Source organism: Peromyscus leucopus, chromosome 9 (genome assembly GCF_004664715.2).
Source record: "Peromyscus leucopus breed LL Stock chromosome 9, UCI_PerLeu_2.1, whole genome shotgun sequence".
NCBI lineage: Eukaryota > Metazoa > Chordata > Mammalia > Rodentia > Cricetidae > Peromyscus > Peromyscus leucopus.
In genome coordinates, this window is record NC_051070.1 from 52,349,856 (window position 1) to 52,368,167 (window position 18,312).

The 18,312-nt window shown below is 47.9% G+C and overlaps 1 protein-coding gene across 3 annotated transcripts in view; it reads right to left on the minus strand.

Annotated features, from left to right (window-relative positions):
• The window catches only part of Gfra2 (GDNF family receptor alpha 2), a 98,046-nt gene that overhangs the window by 70,115 nt on the left and 9,619 nt on the right, over positions 1-18,312 (minus strand). For 2 of the 3 annotated variants that reach the window (XM_028877627.2, XM_028877628.2), the window contains one exon: positions 16,101-16,184. The exons of the other annotated variant lie outside the window; for it this stretch is intronic. In XM_028877627.2, the coding sequence (XP_028733460.1) occupies positions 16,101-16,184 (84 nt within the window). The remainder of the gene's footprint in view (positions 1-16,100; positions 16,185-18,312) is intronic. 3 annotated transcript variants of the gene reach the window in all.

Sequence of the window (18,312 nt, forward strand, 5' to 3'; positions counted from 1 at the left end):
GATAAAGAACAAACAAACCCTACCAAAGCAGGATGGATGACCGGAAAGAGAGAGTGTGGGAAAGGAGGGGCAGAAGAGACGTAAGTGGGGAGCCCACGTTGTAACCTGTCACCTCTTGTCCTCAAGAGGCCACCCAACTACAGCTTCAGTTTTGGAACCAGAAAACTCTGAACTCTCTCCCAGCACTGGTCAAGGACTGCTGGAAAGGCAACACCACTAATAACAAACTTGAGAAGACTCCCACTTGCCTGAAGCTCACATTCTAGAACAGAGGAGATGAGAACCATAGAAAACAAAAACTCTCCTTTTGCCTCCTAGGTTCCATTCTCTGCCTCTGGCCATTGTTAAGAGTGGGTCCTCTGGCCTTGCAGTGGCTTGGGAGGTGGAACTGTCTAGAGATGGGCTACTGACTAGCATAACAAGTGCGTAGAGGTTATAGGAACTTCTTTGAGCTTCATTTGTCTCATATGCAAGATGGGGCCACAGTGCTCACCCTGTATATAAACAAGTAACATCCAAGGTGAGACAGGGTGGTGAAGATAAAAATATCCATTGGAGTTTGAATGTAAGTTGCATGTCCCCCAGGGCCCATGGGTTGAAAATTTGGTTAGTCCCCAGCTACTGGGAGATGGAAGATTTGGAGGTGGGGGTTACTGGGAGGTCTCTTCATCATTTGGTACATGCTCTTGGAAGGCAGCACTCATGGAATGGAGGTTCTAGAGAGAGGGAGAATTGTCATAAAAGCCTGAGTTCGGCCTCACCCTCACTGCTCAGGTCCAAGATGTAACCATTTGTTCCCATAAATGCCTTCCACAAGGAAGTACTACTGTCTCCTCCCAAGCTTTGGGCTTTGACCTTCCCAAACTCTGAGCTAAATGAGTTTTTTCTTTGACAATCAGCTGCCTCTAGTGTTTTCTGATAGTATTGCAAAGTTTACTACCAATGTCCTTCAGAGTCTCCAGTTCGTAGTACATAAGCAACAAGGGCCTGCTTAGAAATAAGATCCCCAGTTGAAAAGTGCCTCTTTCCACCTTTCCATTTCTGCAACGTCCATCACTCCTTGCCAATAGAAAAGCCGGATCCATGTGCTCCTACCTTTGTACACTACATCCAAAGAGCAAAGACCCCTTGGTGTCCACCTCCATGAGCAAGAGGCTATCTCTAGAGTTCCTCTTCTCCATACTGGAAATCTGATAGAGCAGGGCCTCAGACCCCTTCTCATATCCGGCCCCCACCCCTGAAGCTCCTAATCCAATATACAGAAAATGGTACCCTAGTTTCTCCCAAGAGATAACAGGACCAATTCTAACATTCCACCTCCCATTGCCCTCTGTTGTCACTCAAAGCCCAGAGAATTGAGAGGACCTGAATCCTCATCCCCACTACTCTACATGTCCAGAGCACTGCCCTCCCCAGACATGCCCAGGAAGTCCCAATCCACGTCCAGTGACCCCAGCACAAAGCCACAAGCACTCTTTAGAGGAAGCAGACATTTCGAAAACAGACCAACCCACCAGAAGTCAACTTGATGGATGGCAAAATACAGTAGGAACTCAACAACAACAAGAATCAAGTTGAATGCTTTTAAAAATCGTGACATATTTTGACAATTTTTAACCACAATTAAAACTTATTCTCAAATTTATCAAAGGGCAGATTATTCTGGATTTTGTGGTTCTGGAAATTTAAATTTTAATCTTTTTTCCCCCAAGCAAAGGGACTTTTTAAGTCATCATATTTGAGGTCTCTACATCTTCAGAATATACTTCTGGGACATGGTGTTTACATATATACAACAGAGGCATATCAGTCTTAGTTCTGTGTTTATACAAACTAAAATTGAGGTATTTTATGTTGGTATGCTTGACCTTCTTCAGCATTTTTTACTTGTGATGAATGATTGCTGACATGAGGCTCTAATCTGTAAACTAAAACTTTGTTTACTGATTATGAAATAGACTTTTCTCACCACAGGAAATATACATCAACTCACAACCCTTAGCTTCTAAAATAAACTGAATACATCTTAAAATACAGTTGCCAAGCACATTTGCAAAAAGCTCAAAAGCCATGGAAACCATTCAACACAAATCTCTAAAAAAAAATTTTAGTGTAGATTAAGTGTAGATAAATAAAAACATTTGACAGAACCAGTGACTTCCTCATTTAACACACTAATTATGGAAGAAGAGGCCACTGGCCAGCTGGTGAACAGCTAACCTCTAAGTCCAGGGCAGAAAGAGAGGTCTTCCTTTTTCCTTTCAACATTTCCATGCCATCTGTCCTCCTGGGAAGGTCATAACACCATCCACTGCCCCCACTCCTCCGTGGGGCTGTCAGCCACCAACTCCCCCGTTCCTTGTAGGAGTGACTCCTCATTTGGTCTGTCATGTCTTCCCATGTTGTCCGTGAGTCTTCCACTCAACAGAAATGGTCTTGACAATGTGGGTCATCTTCCTGTTGCCATGACCCTCTCCCCCTCTTCTGCTGCCCATTGCCACAGTCGTGCCTCCAGCCTTGCTTTCACTGGTATCTGTACCAACATCCCAACCTTGGACCACCTTCTTCTCACCTCCCCAGCTTCCTCTCAGGAATTCCTACTCCCAGCAAAATTTGGGATAGATCACAGCTCTGACCACCCCTCCACCTTCCCATCCTATATCAAACATTCCTTTTACAGGCTTAACTTCCTAGTCTCCAGGCAAACACATCACTTTATCAGTCCCTCTTATAACACACTAATCTCAGGGAAGCAAAGCCTCCTTCCATCTGCATGCTGGCCCAGCAGCTGAGCATCACTGAGACACACCATCCAAAATGACTGGTCTCACTTTAAATGCCTATACTCAAGTTGCAGATGTCCTATAAAAGCTACTTCACAGCTTGCTCCTGACTCATTCTCCCTGGGCTGTTCCTTCCCTCATTGTTCTGATCTGACAACATTGTGTTTTAGTATGTTCAGGCTGCTACAACAAAAAAACACACATCAGGTGGCCTTTAAGTAACAGAATCCCCCCTCTAGAGGCTGGGGTGTCCAAGATGTCTAGCAAGCACTCACTTTCAGCTCAAGGACAATCACGTTTCCCTATGTCATTGTTTGTCTAAGAGGTATTACCTTGTTTCCTGAGAAATCTAATGACCTGTTCTATCCTCCACAGATACCTTCACACAAATGTGTACATAAACGCATGCAAACATACACACACACACACACACACACACACACACACACACACACTCATAAAAATAATAAATTGAAGCCCTCCTAATACCATCACTTTCAGAATTAAGATTCAGCACATGAACTGGGTGGGAGAGTGAGGCATGCACAGACATTCAGAGCACAGAGCTTTGCCTCATATTTTATAAGGACACAAAAGGGCTGAACAGAAACTCCCTCACCTTCCTTCCCTGGCAACAACCAGCCTGTCTCACCTGCAACCCAGCTCTGCCTTCTGTTCCTATGGAGGCAGAAGTGTCCCTGCCAAAGGCCACCTGGCCTCCTGTGCTTGTGTCTGCCATGTGGATCTCGTCCCTCCTCACTGCTCAAGGACATCCCTCCAGCCCCTCCACTCCCCTCTTGTGCCCTCCAAGTTCTTCTCCCTGTCATGCTCCATCCAGCGCAGTGAACAAACCCACAGCCGTTGCTACAAACAGAACAGAACCTCCCTTTGACCCACCAGTCCCCCTTACCTGTTCCTCTCCATCATGAAGCCTGCGAGGGTGATGTCCCCAAATCTATCTGCTCACTCACCCTTCCTAAGAGTTTCCTAGGAGATCGGGGTAGCTCCATGTGGGTAAGGGAGGTAGGTGGCCATGTCTCCAAGCTCCTCTTGCTTGGCTATGGCGTCCCTTCACTTCCTTTCGCCAACAGCCAGTACCCACCCCCCAGTCTTCCCCTCCCAGATGGTTTTCCTCCTCTGTAGCCCTCACCTTAGCCCTCTGCTTTGTAGATCCTAGCCTCTCTCTCTTTCTCATACTCTAAACTCCTGCTTCCACAGCTTAAAATGACCTCTATACACTAACATCTCTCTACAGATGGCCCCTGACTTTGGCATTTCCCAGTGAAGGCCTACCTGACATCTCAATCCTAACATAGACTAAACCGAGTGCTTGGTTTCTGCCCACCCCGCCCCAGGCTGTTCTTTCCCTCATCTTCACCATCCTAATAAATGGCAGCAGCATCACTGCTGTGCACACCAAGACTGTGACGGAGCCGTAATTCTCATCCCCCGCACCGACACAATCTAGCCCAAACCCATTCATTCGCTCCATTCTCCTCTGACTGTCTGCCTCTAACCTGGACTCCAGTGGTAACATCTTACTAGGGCCACTCCTGCCCATGCCCCTGCCTCCTCCTCACCATCTGTTCTCCCTAGAATAAGACTAGCTTTCAAATGCTTATGTTGTACTGTGCCACTCAATCATCTAAAATCCTCCCAATGGTTCCCCATCACTTCCCAACTAAAAATCCAACTCCTAACTGCTTGATCTGCATCATTTAGAGATCACTCCACTACCTCAACATTCTCCTCCCATGACACTACCCTCCACCTCACTCAGGGTGTGGCTGCATGGCCTTTTGCAGGTCCCACCTCCACACATGGGTTCCCCACTGGGTCTTCTCCTACCTGCTTCAAACCTGCTATTCCCCTGACCTCCCCCATGCTAGGTTCTTCCTGTGAGTCATAACTAGGTGATCACAATCACTTTACTCAGCATCATATTTTAGTGTAGGCTTTAGTGATTGTCAAAATTGTATCTTTCCTGTTCATTTTTTCCTGGGCCTGTGTCTGGTTTTCCCTATCCGCAGCACCTCGCTCTGTAAGAACAGAGAGTCTTTGATTCAAGTTAGAGGTGCACCTCTACACCTAGATAAGAACACCGGGTTTTTCTGGGAATATTTTGGGAACAAAGCCTCTTAGGAAAGGGCTCTGGAAACAGCCTCCAGGTGAGGATGTTCTCCCAATGTTCCCATCACTTCCCAACTAAAAATCCAACTCCAACTGCTTGATCTGCATCATTTAGAGATCACTCCACCTACCTCACATTCTCCTCCCATGACACTACCCTCCACCTCACTCAGGGTGGCTGCATGCCTTTTGCAGGTCCCACCTCCACACATGGTTCCCCACTGGTCTTCTCCTACTGCTTCAAACCTGCTTTCCCCTGACCTCCCCCATGCTAGTTCTTCCTGTGAGTCATAACTAGGTGATCACAATCACTTTACTCAACATCATATTTTAGTGTTAGGCTTAGTGATTGTCAAAAATGTATCTTTCCTGTTCATTTTTTCCTGGGCCTGTGTCTGGTTTTCCCTATCCGCAGCACCTCAGCTCTGTAAGAACAGAGAGTCTTTGATTCAAGTTAGAGGTGCACCTCTACACCTAGATAAGAACACCGGGTTTTTCTGGGAATATTTGGGAACAAACGCCTCTTAGGAAAGGCTCATGGAAACAGCCTCCAGTGAGGATGTCCAATTATACACACATTTAAATCTAGTTCTTTTTGTAGGCCAGACCAAAATGCCTTGCTATTTTCTAAAGGTCGTCAGTCTTCATCCCAAAACCATGTTCTCAGAACTTTCCAGAAAGACAAGAAAGGGGCTAGGAAGAGTGGCTTTCCCTAAGAGGCAGCAGTTTAGATTCCGTTCTGACCTGGGGCAAGGCATATCTCCAAGCTCTACCATTCTACCTTCCTGACTCTGCCCCTTCCTCTCTTCCCTTCCTTTCTGCCCACAGAAAGCCGATGCCCCAGATTTACACCCACTCCTACACACATCATTACACACATACTGTCATGCCATGTTAAACACACCCAGCACCCACACAAACACACATCACCATGCAAACACATTAAACACAATTATCCTAGCCATGTAAAACCACACAAATGACCCAATATATTAACTTACAACTGTGCAACTACACACATTAACCCACACAACACTCCATACACTTAAACCCATGAAACCTACATTGCACGCTCACACATACAAACATGCTAGCATATATTACACACACAGACCACCCCACATACACATTAAACACATATACAAGCGACCCATGTACCACACCAACATACACACATATACAATAAACACACACTTAAACCATCTCATAAACACATATTACTACACATCCATATCACCACACACACATACGTAATAAGCACACATACAAACCACCCCATAAACACATAACACCACATATTCACACATACTCACATATAACTACACACACTTGCATACACACACACTCAATAAGTACCTACCACTCATGTATCCTGACACACATACATCTATATACATACAAGAAGGCTAACACATGCACAAACCACCACACAAGCACACTCACATACACATACAGCATGTATCAACACACATTGGCCTGTATACACCACCTCATGCATGTATACATATACTCACACATATTCACATATATGCCACACACACTTACACTACCCCTGTTCTCACTCCATTCTGTGTCTCCACACTGGCCTCTCACCTTGCTGTGGTCCTTTCTCTGTACTCCCTACAGGCATAAGATCAAAAGGATGGATGGATGGATGGATGGGTGGGTGGGTGGGTGGGTGGGTGGATGGATGGATTGCTAGGGAAGAGTATCCAGCATGGGAACTCACGTCACTCTTGCCTACCTTCCATCAGAATAAACTAGAGTAGGTTAAGGGCTAAAGCAGGGGCCAACTGTGGAGTGCAGAATCCCAAGAGAGCCAGCTCCGGAGCTGATGACAGCAGGAAATGTCCAGCCAAGAGCCACCTCACAAGCCAGCTACCAACAGAGCCCATCATGCACAAAAGAAGCAAGCTGGTGGCTGCCTACATGCTGAAGAACATCAAAAGACAAATGCCCTCACTCCCCCCAAAAAGTCCAGCTCCAGTCACAGCACCTGAAGTTTGACTATTAAAAAGCATTTCTTGAGGTTAAATTTCTTCTTTGATGGTTCGTTTTTCCCAGAATTTTCTTCCTTGAACACAAAGGCAACCAAAGATGAAGTCACCAACACCCTGATCACACCTCAGCGCCAGCAAATCCTTCCACCCACTGTCGGGTGCCTGAAGTCCCCCAGCTTTTACAGGGAAGAGAAGAGAGGTACACAGATCTCTACAGCTCTGGTGCTCCCAGGGAGGAACGCTGGCTCATCCTCTGCTGGTCCCAGACACACAACAGCATGGCCACAGGCATGGGGCACTCGCCCCCACCAAGCCAACTAACGGTCCCCTCTCCCACCTCCCCTCTCCCTGGCTAGCAGAGTTCTCTGCGAAAAGGTGTGGGGGGGGGATGAAAGGGGTGACAGAGCTACAGCTAAAGCCCAATTTTTGTTGACACTCAGAGTCTCTGACAGCTGTTAGAAGAAGAATGTGATTTTGAAATTTAAATAACACACTTCTGCATGCGGCTCAGGGAGACAACCTGAGGATAAGCAGTTTATCGCCTAAGCCACCATGAAGGGGGCAGGGAGGGGCTAATGCTCCTCCAGCTCCTCCAGCCCACCCACCTGCTTACATCCTCCATTCCGTGGCTGTCTGACAGGAGTCTCTAGATCATACAGCCTGGCTTCCGGACAATAAAGCTGAACCTCCCATCACTCTGCACAGCCCAGGCTGTAAGGCCCATACCTGCCCTAGTGGGCCAGGGAGCTAGAACAGGCTGGGACAACGGGGGCTTCCCTAGACATACAGCAGAGCTAAACTGGGTCCAACCTTCCCTCCGGAGCCACCAGGATGCTCTTCAAAGTGTCTGGAGCCTAGGGATAAATCCTTTCTCAAAAGGACAGCTCCACTCACCTCCCTAGAGACTGAGCCTTCTTGACCAAGCAGCTACCTCAAAGTTCCGCTACATCACAATGGTCGGTATTCAATGTTCCCTGTCTCACTAGGCTTGGAATACGTGGGGTCCTCTCATCACAAGCTTATCCAGGCTTCCCAGCCATGATGCTGTCAAAAAAATGTCAGAGCTAGAAAGCTAGGCCTGTCAGTAAAGGCCTTACTATCAGATCATGAGGACCTGAGTTCAAACCACAGAATAGTTGTGGAAAATCCAGAACTGGTGGCACATATTTATAGTCCCAGCATGAGAAAGAGGCAAAGACAGGAAGATCCCTGGGTTCACTGGCCACACAGCCTAACTACTCAACAAGTTCCTGGACAGTGAGAGACCCTATCTCAAAAACAAGGTCACCGTACCTGCAGAATAACACCTGAGGTTGACCGTTGGCCTCTATACACAGGTATACACAAGTGCATGTACACATGGACACACACACACACACACACACACACACACACACTTACACATATATGAACACACACACATATATATAACAAAGAAAAAAGAATGGTCATTCCCAAGTTGCCCCTGCTCATCTTCTAAGGCTTCCCTGATATCCCAGGCACTGCTGATTTCTGCTTCCCCTGAAATCTTGGGGCAACATTTGGTCTGAACCACATGAACAGTAAACCACCTGTGGGATATCCCAGCCACAGTTCCGTATGTCCCCCTTTACAATGAGGACACAGGTCTCTCACTTTGTCAGCAGTGGACTACATGTGTCTCCCACATACACTCCATATGGATTGAATAAAATGGCATTCATTTCATGGCCCACCTTGACCCCACCTTCTCTGTGAATATTTCTTGTGCCCTGTAAGGTATGCCTCATCTCTGCACCTCAGAACTCCTAAGATCCAGCACACGTGGAGCAGCTCACAGTTGCTTGGAAACCTCGGTTACCTTTACCTGGGCAGGCCAAACACGCCTACTGAGTCATTCTCTCCCTCCAGTCCCAGACAGTAACCCCAGTGGTCACCATCACCTGTGTGCCATATGCCACATGAGGAGCTGTCCTTATGTCATTACCAGACACAGGTCAGCTGACCTACTCTATCTACAGATAAGAAAAATGAGGTTCAGGAGAGCCCAGAGGTCACACAGTGAATAGAGCAAGGCCAGAATTCAATGCTAAAACTAGCCGACCTCAAAGTCCACATCATCCTTCACTCCAGAGCTCTCAGGGCATACGTAATAGGTGCAAAGCATGGAGGTAGGTACCTAGGAGGTATGGAAAAGAATGTATACACAGGACACAGAAATACGTGCACGACAATTACACACATGCTTAGAACCTAAGAATGAGCACCATCATGGAGCACCATGCCTTGGAACCAAGAACAGAGGGTGTACCCTCTCAGAAGCCATACATATGGCTTCTTGGACATGAGTTCTCTCCTATCCTGCAACCTCAAAAAGGAGATAACTGGAGCACCAGCAAGAATGTCCCTAGCCCTCTCTGTGATGCATCCAAGGTAGATGGCCAGTTTGAGTAGACACAACCAGCCTTCTATCCTCAAGCCTCAGAAAGCCCCTGAGCTCGGGTCTCTTACCAGCCACCATCTGTCCCACCCAGTCACTGGAAGACTATCATTGTGTAAGACTTTGACTGAGCCATCAGGGTGCCACTGTCCTCTAAAATAATCACCCTGTCACCTCCATTCTAGCCCCTACAGGCTCTACTCTGCTGTCAGAGGTAATGTCCAGCAAACAAGAGGTACACAACCATTTCTCAAATGCTACCTAGGCTGACCCGGCCACCATCTACCATCCGACCTTGGAGAAGTTACTCTGTGGCCATTTCTAAATAGCTAACATATTTCCATGCAACACACCAGGCAGAGTGCTTACCTACGTTATCTCAGTTGGTCTTTGCAGAAATCCTGGAAGACAGATGTTTCTGCTGGCCTATGTACACTTCTAAGGACACGCTAGGCATAGCTCAAAGTGAAACTTGAACCCTGGTCTATGTCTGCCCCTTCTCTCTGAACCCCAATTTTCTTTACTGTTGGGTGTTTAGGCTCCCTTCCAGCTACAGAAGACAAAGTGAGGGGTTGATTTCCAAATACGCTTCAAACACATGTCTCAAACAATACTTGTATGGGATGTAGAGACTCCCTTGGGGATCTCATCCAGAATGCAGAGGCAGAGCCTAATGAAATAGTACCATCTACCCATCACTTCTCTGTGTTCCTTAGGCATGGCCCCAGAGCTGTCAGAAACACCCTTGCTTGCCCAAACCAGTCCTTTTGGTCACTGGTGTCCAGCAAAGTCCTTCACTCTCCATCAGGCCCACCCCCTGCTAGGTCAGGTCATCTTCCTACAACCTTTTTCAGAGAAACTCTCTGCCTAAAAGCTCTCACTTTCTTCCTTACCTTTTTCCACCCTCACCTGCCTCCCCAGATGCATTTAGAGGGTCACAGAATCCTGAGACAAGAATATTGGTCAATTTCAGCACCTTGACCCCTGGCATCCTGTCTAGACAACCTCCTATCTCCATGGCCCAGGTCCACCTGAGAGAAGATGACCAACTAGCAAGCCCAGTTAGGTCTCCATGTGCAGAAGCTAAATTACCTGACCAATTTTAACTAAAGTCTCTTCACCACCCCTGAAGGAATACAGCATATGCCCAGTTTACAGATACTGCCACTCTAGTCCAGAGGCCATGGTGAGGTCCAAGAACATACATACAATCTGTTATGACCTGCATGTTAAAAGTCCTCCCAGAGCCAGATGTTGAGTCTCCAGCTTGGAGCTGGTAGGTTCTTCAGAAGATGGGGTCTAGAGGGAGGAAGTTAGGCCATAGTGCATGCCCATGGAGTGGGTACAAGGACTATGGCCCGACTCTCTCTCTCTTGGATTTCCAGCAGCCATTGAGTGAGTAGCTCCCTTTCCCCACACTCTAGCACCATGGTGTACCACCATCTACCCAAAGCAATGTGGCCAAACAACCATGGACTGAACCCATGACCCCAGATAAACGTTCCCTCCTTCTAAACTGTTTACCTCAGGTATTTTGTCACCATAATAGAAAGCTGATTAACATATTCAGCTGCCAAGCCTGAATTTGCTCTTCACCTATACTGGATACCTCTTCAAATGCTGTGGTTTAGGTTTTCAAGGACAGTTTGAATTAAAAAAAAAAAAAAAAAACAAGGCCAACTTCTCCTTGAAATCTCTCTTCTCGTGTTAAAGTAAAGGCTTCTAACATCCCCGTTGCTATGGGTCAGTCACAGCCACACTGCCCCTGGCTGGCCTTGGGCCGGGACTGACTGATCCATCATTGAACCCAGGGCCTGCCAAGTAAGACTATGAAGAAAGGAGGGGAAGGATGAGGTTGTACCTTCCCCGGAGCATCCGGCAGGCAGAAGCTGTTGTAAAAATTCTGCCAGCCTTTCTTGACAACTGAATCCCAAAAGGACTTTCCAAGAACCCAGCAGAGAGGAAGAGGTCATGCTCTAGGGGTCCCTGTAACAAAAGCAGCCTTAAACCTCAAACAGGAAATGGTAAAAGATAAAAGCAAATGGACCCCTAAGATACAACAGCCTCCCTCTTTCCATAGGAACCCAGCTAGTGGGAGCGAACTAAGAGGGGGACAGGTAGACCTGGTACTCCCCGACACAGACTTCTCAGAGAAACGGTAGAGGTACTGCACACAGCCAAGCGAAGACATACGGAGGTGGGGAGTCACTCACTCTCAACTACACGTCATCCTCCAGGGCAGCACCCACTAAGGTCCTGTGCTCTGGTACAGAATCTCAGGTCACCTTGCCCAAAGACTCACCAGCCCGTGGAGAACCAGGCAAGGAATCTATGACAGCCTGAGGTCCAAGCTTATTTGCACTGCCTACCGATGCTACCGCTTCCTGTATGCATTTGTGGGACGATAAGGGAGCTCAAACTCGCGTCTTCATCCCTCAGAGGGAAAAACAAAAACAAAAACAAAAACTCAAGTCTGGAGCTGGGAAGCCATGTGCCCAAAGCCCCATGGGAGATGTGGGGCACATACCAACAGGAGTCTGGCCTCCTGATTCTGGTTCCCACCTTCTTTCTGCTGACTTCCCACAATGCCTTCCTTGGTTTCTTAGAGTAGGGCCCAGGCCAGGGTCTCCCCTCCCAGCTGCCCCACTCAAGAGTGTTGGTCCCTGGCTCAACCTCAGGGCTTGAGGGTGAAACTTCCTATCAGAAAATCTTTGTGTAATAGACACTTGACACTCTGTGGGACAAGGATGTTGACAAGACAAATGAGGAGCTCACTGGATGTGCAGCTTCCAGTCAGCATCTTGCTATCTGCTACCCAGTGGTAACTGAGCCAGGCATGGCTCTGGAACTGTGTTGATCCAATCCACTGCCCAACAAAAGAGTCAACAGGATCATGTGGCAGTTACTTCTCTTGTTATCATGGCCAAATGACTGACAGAAGCCACTGAAAGGAAGACAGGTTTATTTTGGCTTGTGGTCTGAGAAGACACAATCCACCATGGCAGGGTTATATATGGGAGTCAGTTGGTCTATGAAAATGGAAGCCTGAAGTAACAGGTTTCACATAGCATGGGTCAGGAGTCTGGGGCCTGGGACTAGAAGCAGGGCTAGATTATAAGACCAACCTAGAGTGACTTCCTCCACCAGCTGTGCTATCCAGAAACTTCTGCAACTTCCCAAAATAAAAACACCACCAGGCTTCAAAGACATTAGCCTATGAGGGACATGTCACACTCAAACTATAATGGAGCACCACAGCATCGGATGCCTGGGCAGTACGGAGGGCATTGGACTGGAACACAGTTCCAGAGCTATTCCTGGCCCAAGTTATCAGGGCCAGTGGGTAGCAGCAGGTGGCAAGATGCTGGCTCTGGAAGCTGCACATTCAGTGATCTCCTCATTTGTCTTGTGAACACCCTTGTCCCACAGAGCATCCAAGTGTCTATTACATAAAGATTTTCTACTAGGAAGATACTCTGGTTGAATCCAGGAAACAATAAGAGCCAGAGTTAAGGTGAGGACCTTAACATTCCTCCAACATTCACAGAGCAAACCCAAAAAGCATATGTCTATACTGTAGTCATCAGCTGGCATCTAATCAATGGGCAGCAGGCACATTGGGTACATTTAGACTCCCAGTATGTCCCCACCACAGCAGGCTATGCCAACAACGTCCTCATCCTGCATGTGAGCCTCACAGCACAATCTCAAAAGGACCAATCCATAGAGGATTTATACTCCAATCTAACCCGAAACTGTAAGATTTGGAACATTAGCTGGAAGGGCCTTTAGTCGATTATACAACCTAGCCACATAGAATGGCCAAAATTTATAAGATAGTTGTCACTGTACCTACAAGCAGAGCCAGAAGGAAGCCTACTCTAAGCACAAAGCTTCTGTTGGATAGGACCCTACTGGGGAGCCTATAGTAGTGGGAGCCAAAGGCGGAGTATTGTAACTGGCCAGCTTTGAGATCTCCATCTACTTCTACCATCCCCAGTCACCACAAGGGCCCAAGACCATGTCCAGATGACCACTCTCTGGCTACTATAGTTTGAGTATTTTGTTAGTTTTGTTGTGTTGAGATGGGGGTCTTCTTGTTAGCCTAGGATTCCCTTAAACTTACTATGTAGACCAGTCTGGCCTCAAACCAGCAATTCTCCTGCTTCTGTCTCCTGAGTGTTAGGATTAAAGGCGTGTGCCACCGTGCCTAGCTCTATAGTTTAAACCTTAAATGGCCCCAAATGATTATATATATATATATGAAGGGCTTGCTCCCCAGGTTGACACTATGAGAGGAAGTAGAAAGTTTAAGTTTAAGAGTTAGGGAGGTCTTTAGATCACTGGGAGTATGCCCTCAAAGAAACTAGAGAGTCCCTATCTCTTTCTCTTCTTCGATTTCAGTTCCCAGATATGAAGTGAACAGTTTGGATCCATGCTACAGCCATCACAACATACTGCCGTGGGTGCCCAGCAGCAAGTGAACCAGTCATGAACTAACACCTCAGAACCTGTGAGCCAGAGGGGCCTTTCCTCCCTAAGTTGATGACATCAAGAATTTTGTATAGTAATAGAACACAACAAACACACTGGCCGAAGCCTCCCTTCTTATGAGTATCCCGGGTCTCTCCCACCAGGGACACACACTCCATCCCCCTCAGGGTCATCTAAAGGCAGCATCTTCAGATGGAAGGGAAGGTATCATGTCTAAGTAGCAATTTGGTCTTCTGGGTGCACAAAAACAGACATTCCAAGTGGCTGATGGCCATCCAAAACTCAAGCCTATGACACAAACTTTATTTCTTGGTACTTAATTTCTCTACCTGAAGGAATTATTCCTCCCTCCTTAGAGGGATAATAATAAAAAAAAAAGGCAATTGAGAAGCATTGTTCTAGAGACTAGGAAGCTCACAGTTTGGGGCAGTGCTTCTTAACAAGCAGTGAGTCTGCCCCACAGGGGACACTTGGCTGTGTCTGAAGACATTTTTGCTTTTCACACCTTGGGAATGTGTAAGTGCATCTAGAGACAACTCTTCAGACAATGCTAAACATTCTATGATACACACACCAAAGAAACTGCTGACAAGGCCAACGTGTCCCCATTGCTGCTGTTCAGAGTAACCAGGTTCAGAGTAATAAGAACCCTAAAAGGTTCCAAAGCCTGGAGCCCAGATCCCTGTACTCAGATTCAGAGAACAAGCTTTAGTCTGGCCACTAGAGCCGGTAAGAGCTGACCACACACACAAACACACACACACACACACACACACACACACACACACACAGAGACAGACAGAGACAGAGACAGAGACCAGTTCCAAGATAGAGAATGCTGGCCCCAGCGCCTCCCAAACACAGGAGGGAATAACAAGAAGAAAGGGTCACAAACCTCATCTAGTCCTTTTTTTCTAATGTTTTTCATGTATATGTGTCTGTATGGACATTCATGCATGTACAGGTGTGTGTGTATGTGTGTTCATGTATGCGTAGGTGTGTGTGCATACAGAGGCCAGAGGATAATGTTAGGCATCACCCTCAGGAATTTCATCCACCTTCATGGGGACTGGGTCTCTTACTGACCCAGAACTCACAACTAGGCTAGGATGGCAGGTCAGCAAGCCTCAGGGAATCCTCCTGCCTCCACCTCTCCAGCTCTAGGATTATAAGTTTGTGCCACCATGCCCAACGTTTTTTACATGGGTGCTGGGAATCGAACACAGGTCTTCATGCTTACAAAGTGAGTGTATTCCTGGCTAAATCACCCTTCTATCCCTCATTTCCTTCTCAAGCATGGGCCCAACAGGTCCCAATGAGCATGGTCTTTCTCATTCCTCAAGGAATCACCCAGGAGCAGGTGATTCCCACCTCAGATGCCTCTCTGGTGGTTCAAGCAATGGAAAGGAAACCCACAGCAGACTGAATAGTGGAGACACTAATATAGCTGAGTACGCCTTATCTGAACTGCTAAGGACCAGACATGCTCAGTATTTCAGATGGTCACCAGTTTGGGGCTATTTGCATATTCATAATGAGATGTCATAAAGATGGGACCCAAACACAAAACTGGTTTGTTTCATGCATACAGATACACACAGCCTGAAGGGCCTCTTATACAATACTTTCAGTACACCTGCTTTTTTACTTTGCCCCATCACATAAGATCAGATGTAGAGTATCCCCACCCCCCCCCCCGTGGCATCATCTCGGTACTCAACATATTTTAAATCTTAGAGCAATGTTGGATTTGGGTGTTTAGGATGAAAGAGCCTCAATCTATAACAGCAAACATGACCAGGATTTCCAGAACACACATAAGGATCCTTCAGCATGCCATATGCTTTACAGTCCACTGACTCACTACTAACCCAAGCAGATAGGGACTTCCTCATTCACAAGTGAGGGAACTGAGGCACAAAGAGGTTGGTAAGCAACTTGAACAAGGAACATGCCAAACGGAAGAGCCAGAGAAGTAGAAAAAGAAACGGGGATGGGATGGGTGACAGAACATCCGAGTGGCATCAGGTTTCAAGATCTGTCGATGACCACCAAGGAGCCAGACAGAGACTTAACTCTAGGCACTACTGAAGGAAGGAGGCCAGGGGGCTTCCTAAAAGCCAGGAGCCAAGGCTCAAAAATGGTAAAGAGCAAGCAGGCAGAGAATGGAGTCAACAGAAGACCAGGAAAGACACCTGAGTCCAAGAGATGAATGGGTTACGTCACAGGGATGCGAGGGAAAACACGGGACAAGCACCAGTGAGGGTCACTTACCTGAGAAGATTGAAGCAAGCCTGAAGATGTCTGAGAGGCGCGAGGTCACAGGCTCATAGGGGGAAGCTTCATAGAACTCCTCACCTGGAAGAGAGGCAGGGCATAAGACACAGGCTCCTCTCAGGTAAACCATCAGACAGCAACTGTGCCTAAGAAAATTCTAACGCACCCCAAGCCATCTAGGATGGAAGGGAGGCCAGCCCTTGCTGAAGTGGAAAATGCTGTGCAGGCAAGTTAGGGGTGAAAGTTCATTGCGTAGAGACAAGTTATGTCTCACCAATTAGAGCAGGTATGACTGCTTGCCATGTGACTTCCCGGCGGGACCGACCCTCTTTAAAGGAGTCTGGGAGAAAAGGTAGCCCTGGGAAGGTCAAGTGCAAATCACAGAACCTGGAGACAGAGGTCCTACTAAAATTTATAGTTCAACTTCCCTGTTTCACAAGAGAAGGCTCGTGGGTAGCCCAGCAGTGTAGCACGTGGGAGTGGGGGTGTCACACAGCTTCGTGTGGCAGAGCCAGGGCTCATGTGGTCTCCTGGAGACCCACACTCAGAATTTCCCCTTTGCCTCATGTCATGTCACCAGAAAGAGTCTAGCTAGGAAGATCGAAAGTCACTAGGTGAAAGGTCTGACCCCACGCGCCTATTTCCCTGGCCTCTAACAGACACCCTTCTAACCTCCCCATGACCTGCTATCTCACGTGCCTCCTCAAAGCTTCAGAGGGCATCAGAGACTTGTAGTAGAAAGGCAAGTGAACGGCAGGGAATAAATGGCCCGGGATGCCCAGGAGACCCCCACCACCACATTATCGAGAATCCCATACCCTCAGCGGACACCTTGCAAGAAAGGAAATATCCCCCGGAGACCTGACCAGTGAGGAGAAATCAATGCAAACTCGCTCAGACTGAGTGTGTGGTGATGGGGAGGGGCAGACAGGGGGTGACCCACAGCCTCACACATCGATTTCCTATCCAGCAGGGCCTGGCGCCACAGGCAGGCACCCTTGCCTACAGAGTGCCTGGGTGAGCAGCATCTAGGAAGGATGTCCCTGGAAGAGGGCGCAGAGACTGCCCCTTGAAGAGGTTCCTTTATCCAGCCCAAGAGGCCACAGAGAAGCGGGACTCGAGATCCAGCTAGCCCTGGGATGGCTCATAGCTACTGAGTACTTTCTTCGTGAAAGAAGGTACCTGCAACCTTGGGCAAAGATAGCCAAGGCACGGGGAAGGAGCTCACTCCCTCCTGTTGAGAGGAGTTCCAGCCTGCATTTGGCCTCATGGGAAATGCTGCGTGCCAGGCAGCAGCCAACCCACACAGTGTGTACCCCACTAGAATCTGCTCGCAGGCTCCTCCATCGCCTCTCATGGTCTAAGGGCCACCCACTGCACCCACTGAGGCTCAACTTACTCTCTCCTGGGAGACTCCCGGGGGTGGGGCCCCCAGGCACTGCCGTATAAACCCAAACAATGTAAGAGTGTGAGAACTGCTGTTAGGATTTGAAAAAAAAAAAAAAAATAAAGTTGCACTGCACCTTCTGCATGCTGCAGCCCCAAGCACACTTCAGACACACTAACTTACTCTCTTCTTCGCCCGCTCTGAGAGGCAGGTGCTATTGCTCCCCTACTGTTCTGACAAAGAGCAAGGAGCGCAAAGGGACGTAACTTGCTCCAAAGTGACTTGGTTCCCTGGCCTAGTAAGCAGCAGAGCCTGACTTTAGACCTGGGGTGGTAGTACTAGAGTACAATGCTCTCTCACCTTCTGATACTCTGCCAAGTATCATGTGGCTCTTCAACAGGCCCTGTGGTCAGAGCTCTGCTGCCCCTGCACTGCCCAACTGCCCCCTTGCCCTACAGTAGGAAACACAGCCCTGTGTCTGGTTGCAGGACAGCCCACCCATTGGCTAGCCAGGGCTCCTCCCTCTCTATGCCCACTATCATTAAATGGTCTGTTCCTGCTGCTGGAGGCACCAGGTAACATCAAGCCTGGGTCACTAAATCCAGATCCAGGGTGCAGACCCTGGGTACTGACACATGAGGTGGGCCTTTGCTCTTCATGGTCTAAAGACCGGGGACCCTGAATTTCAGAGTCACCTTTGGAGCAGCCACTGGTGACATCCCCTCTGTGGCCATGCATAGTTGTGATGACAAGAAAAAAAAGAGACCACCACCACCACCCACAGCCCTTTTCCTGGCCACAGGATCACCCTCGGCACAACCA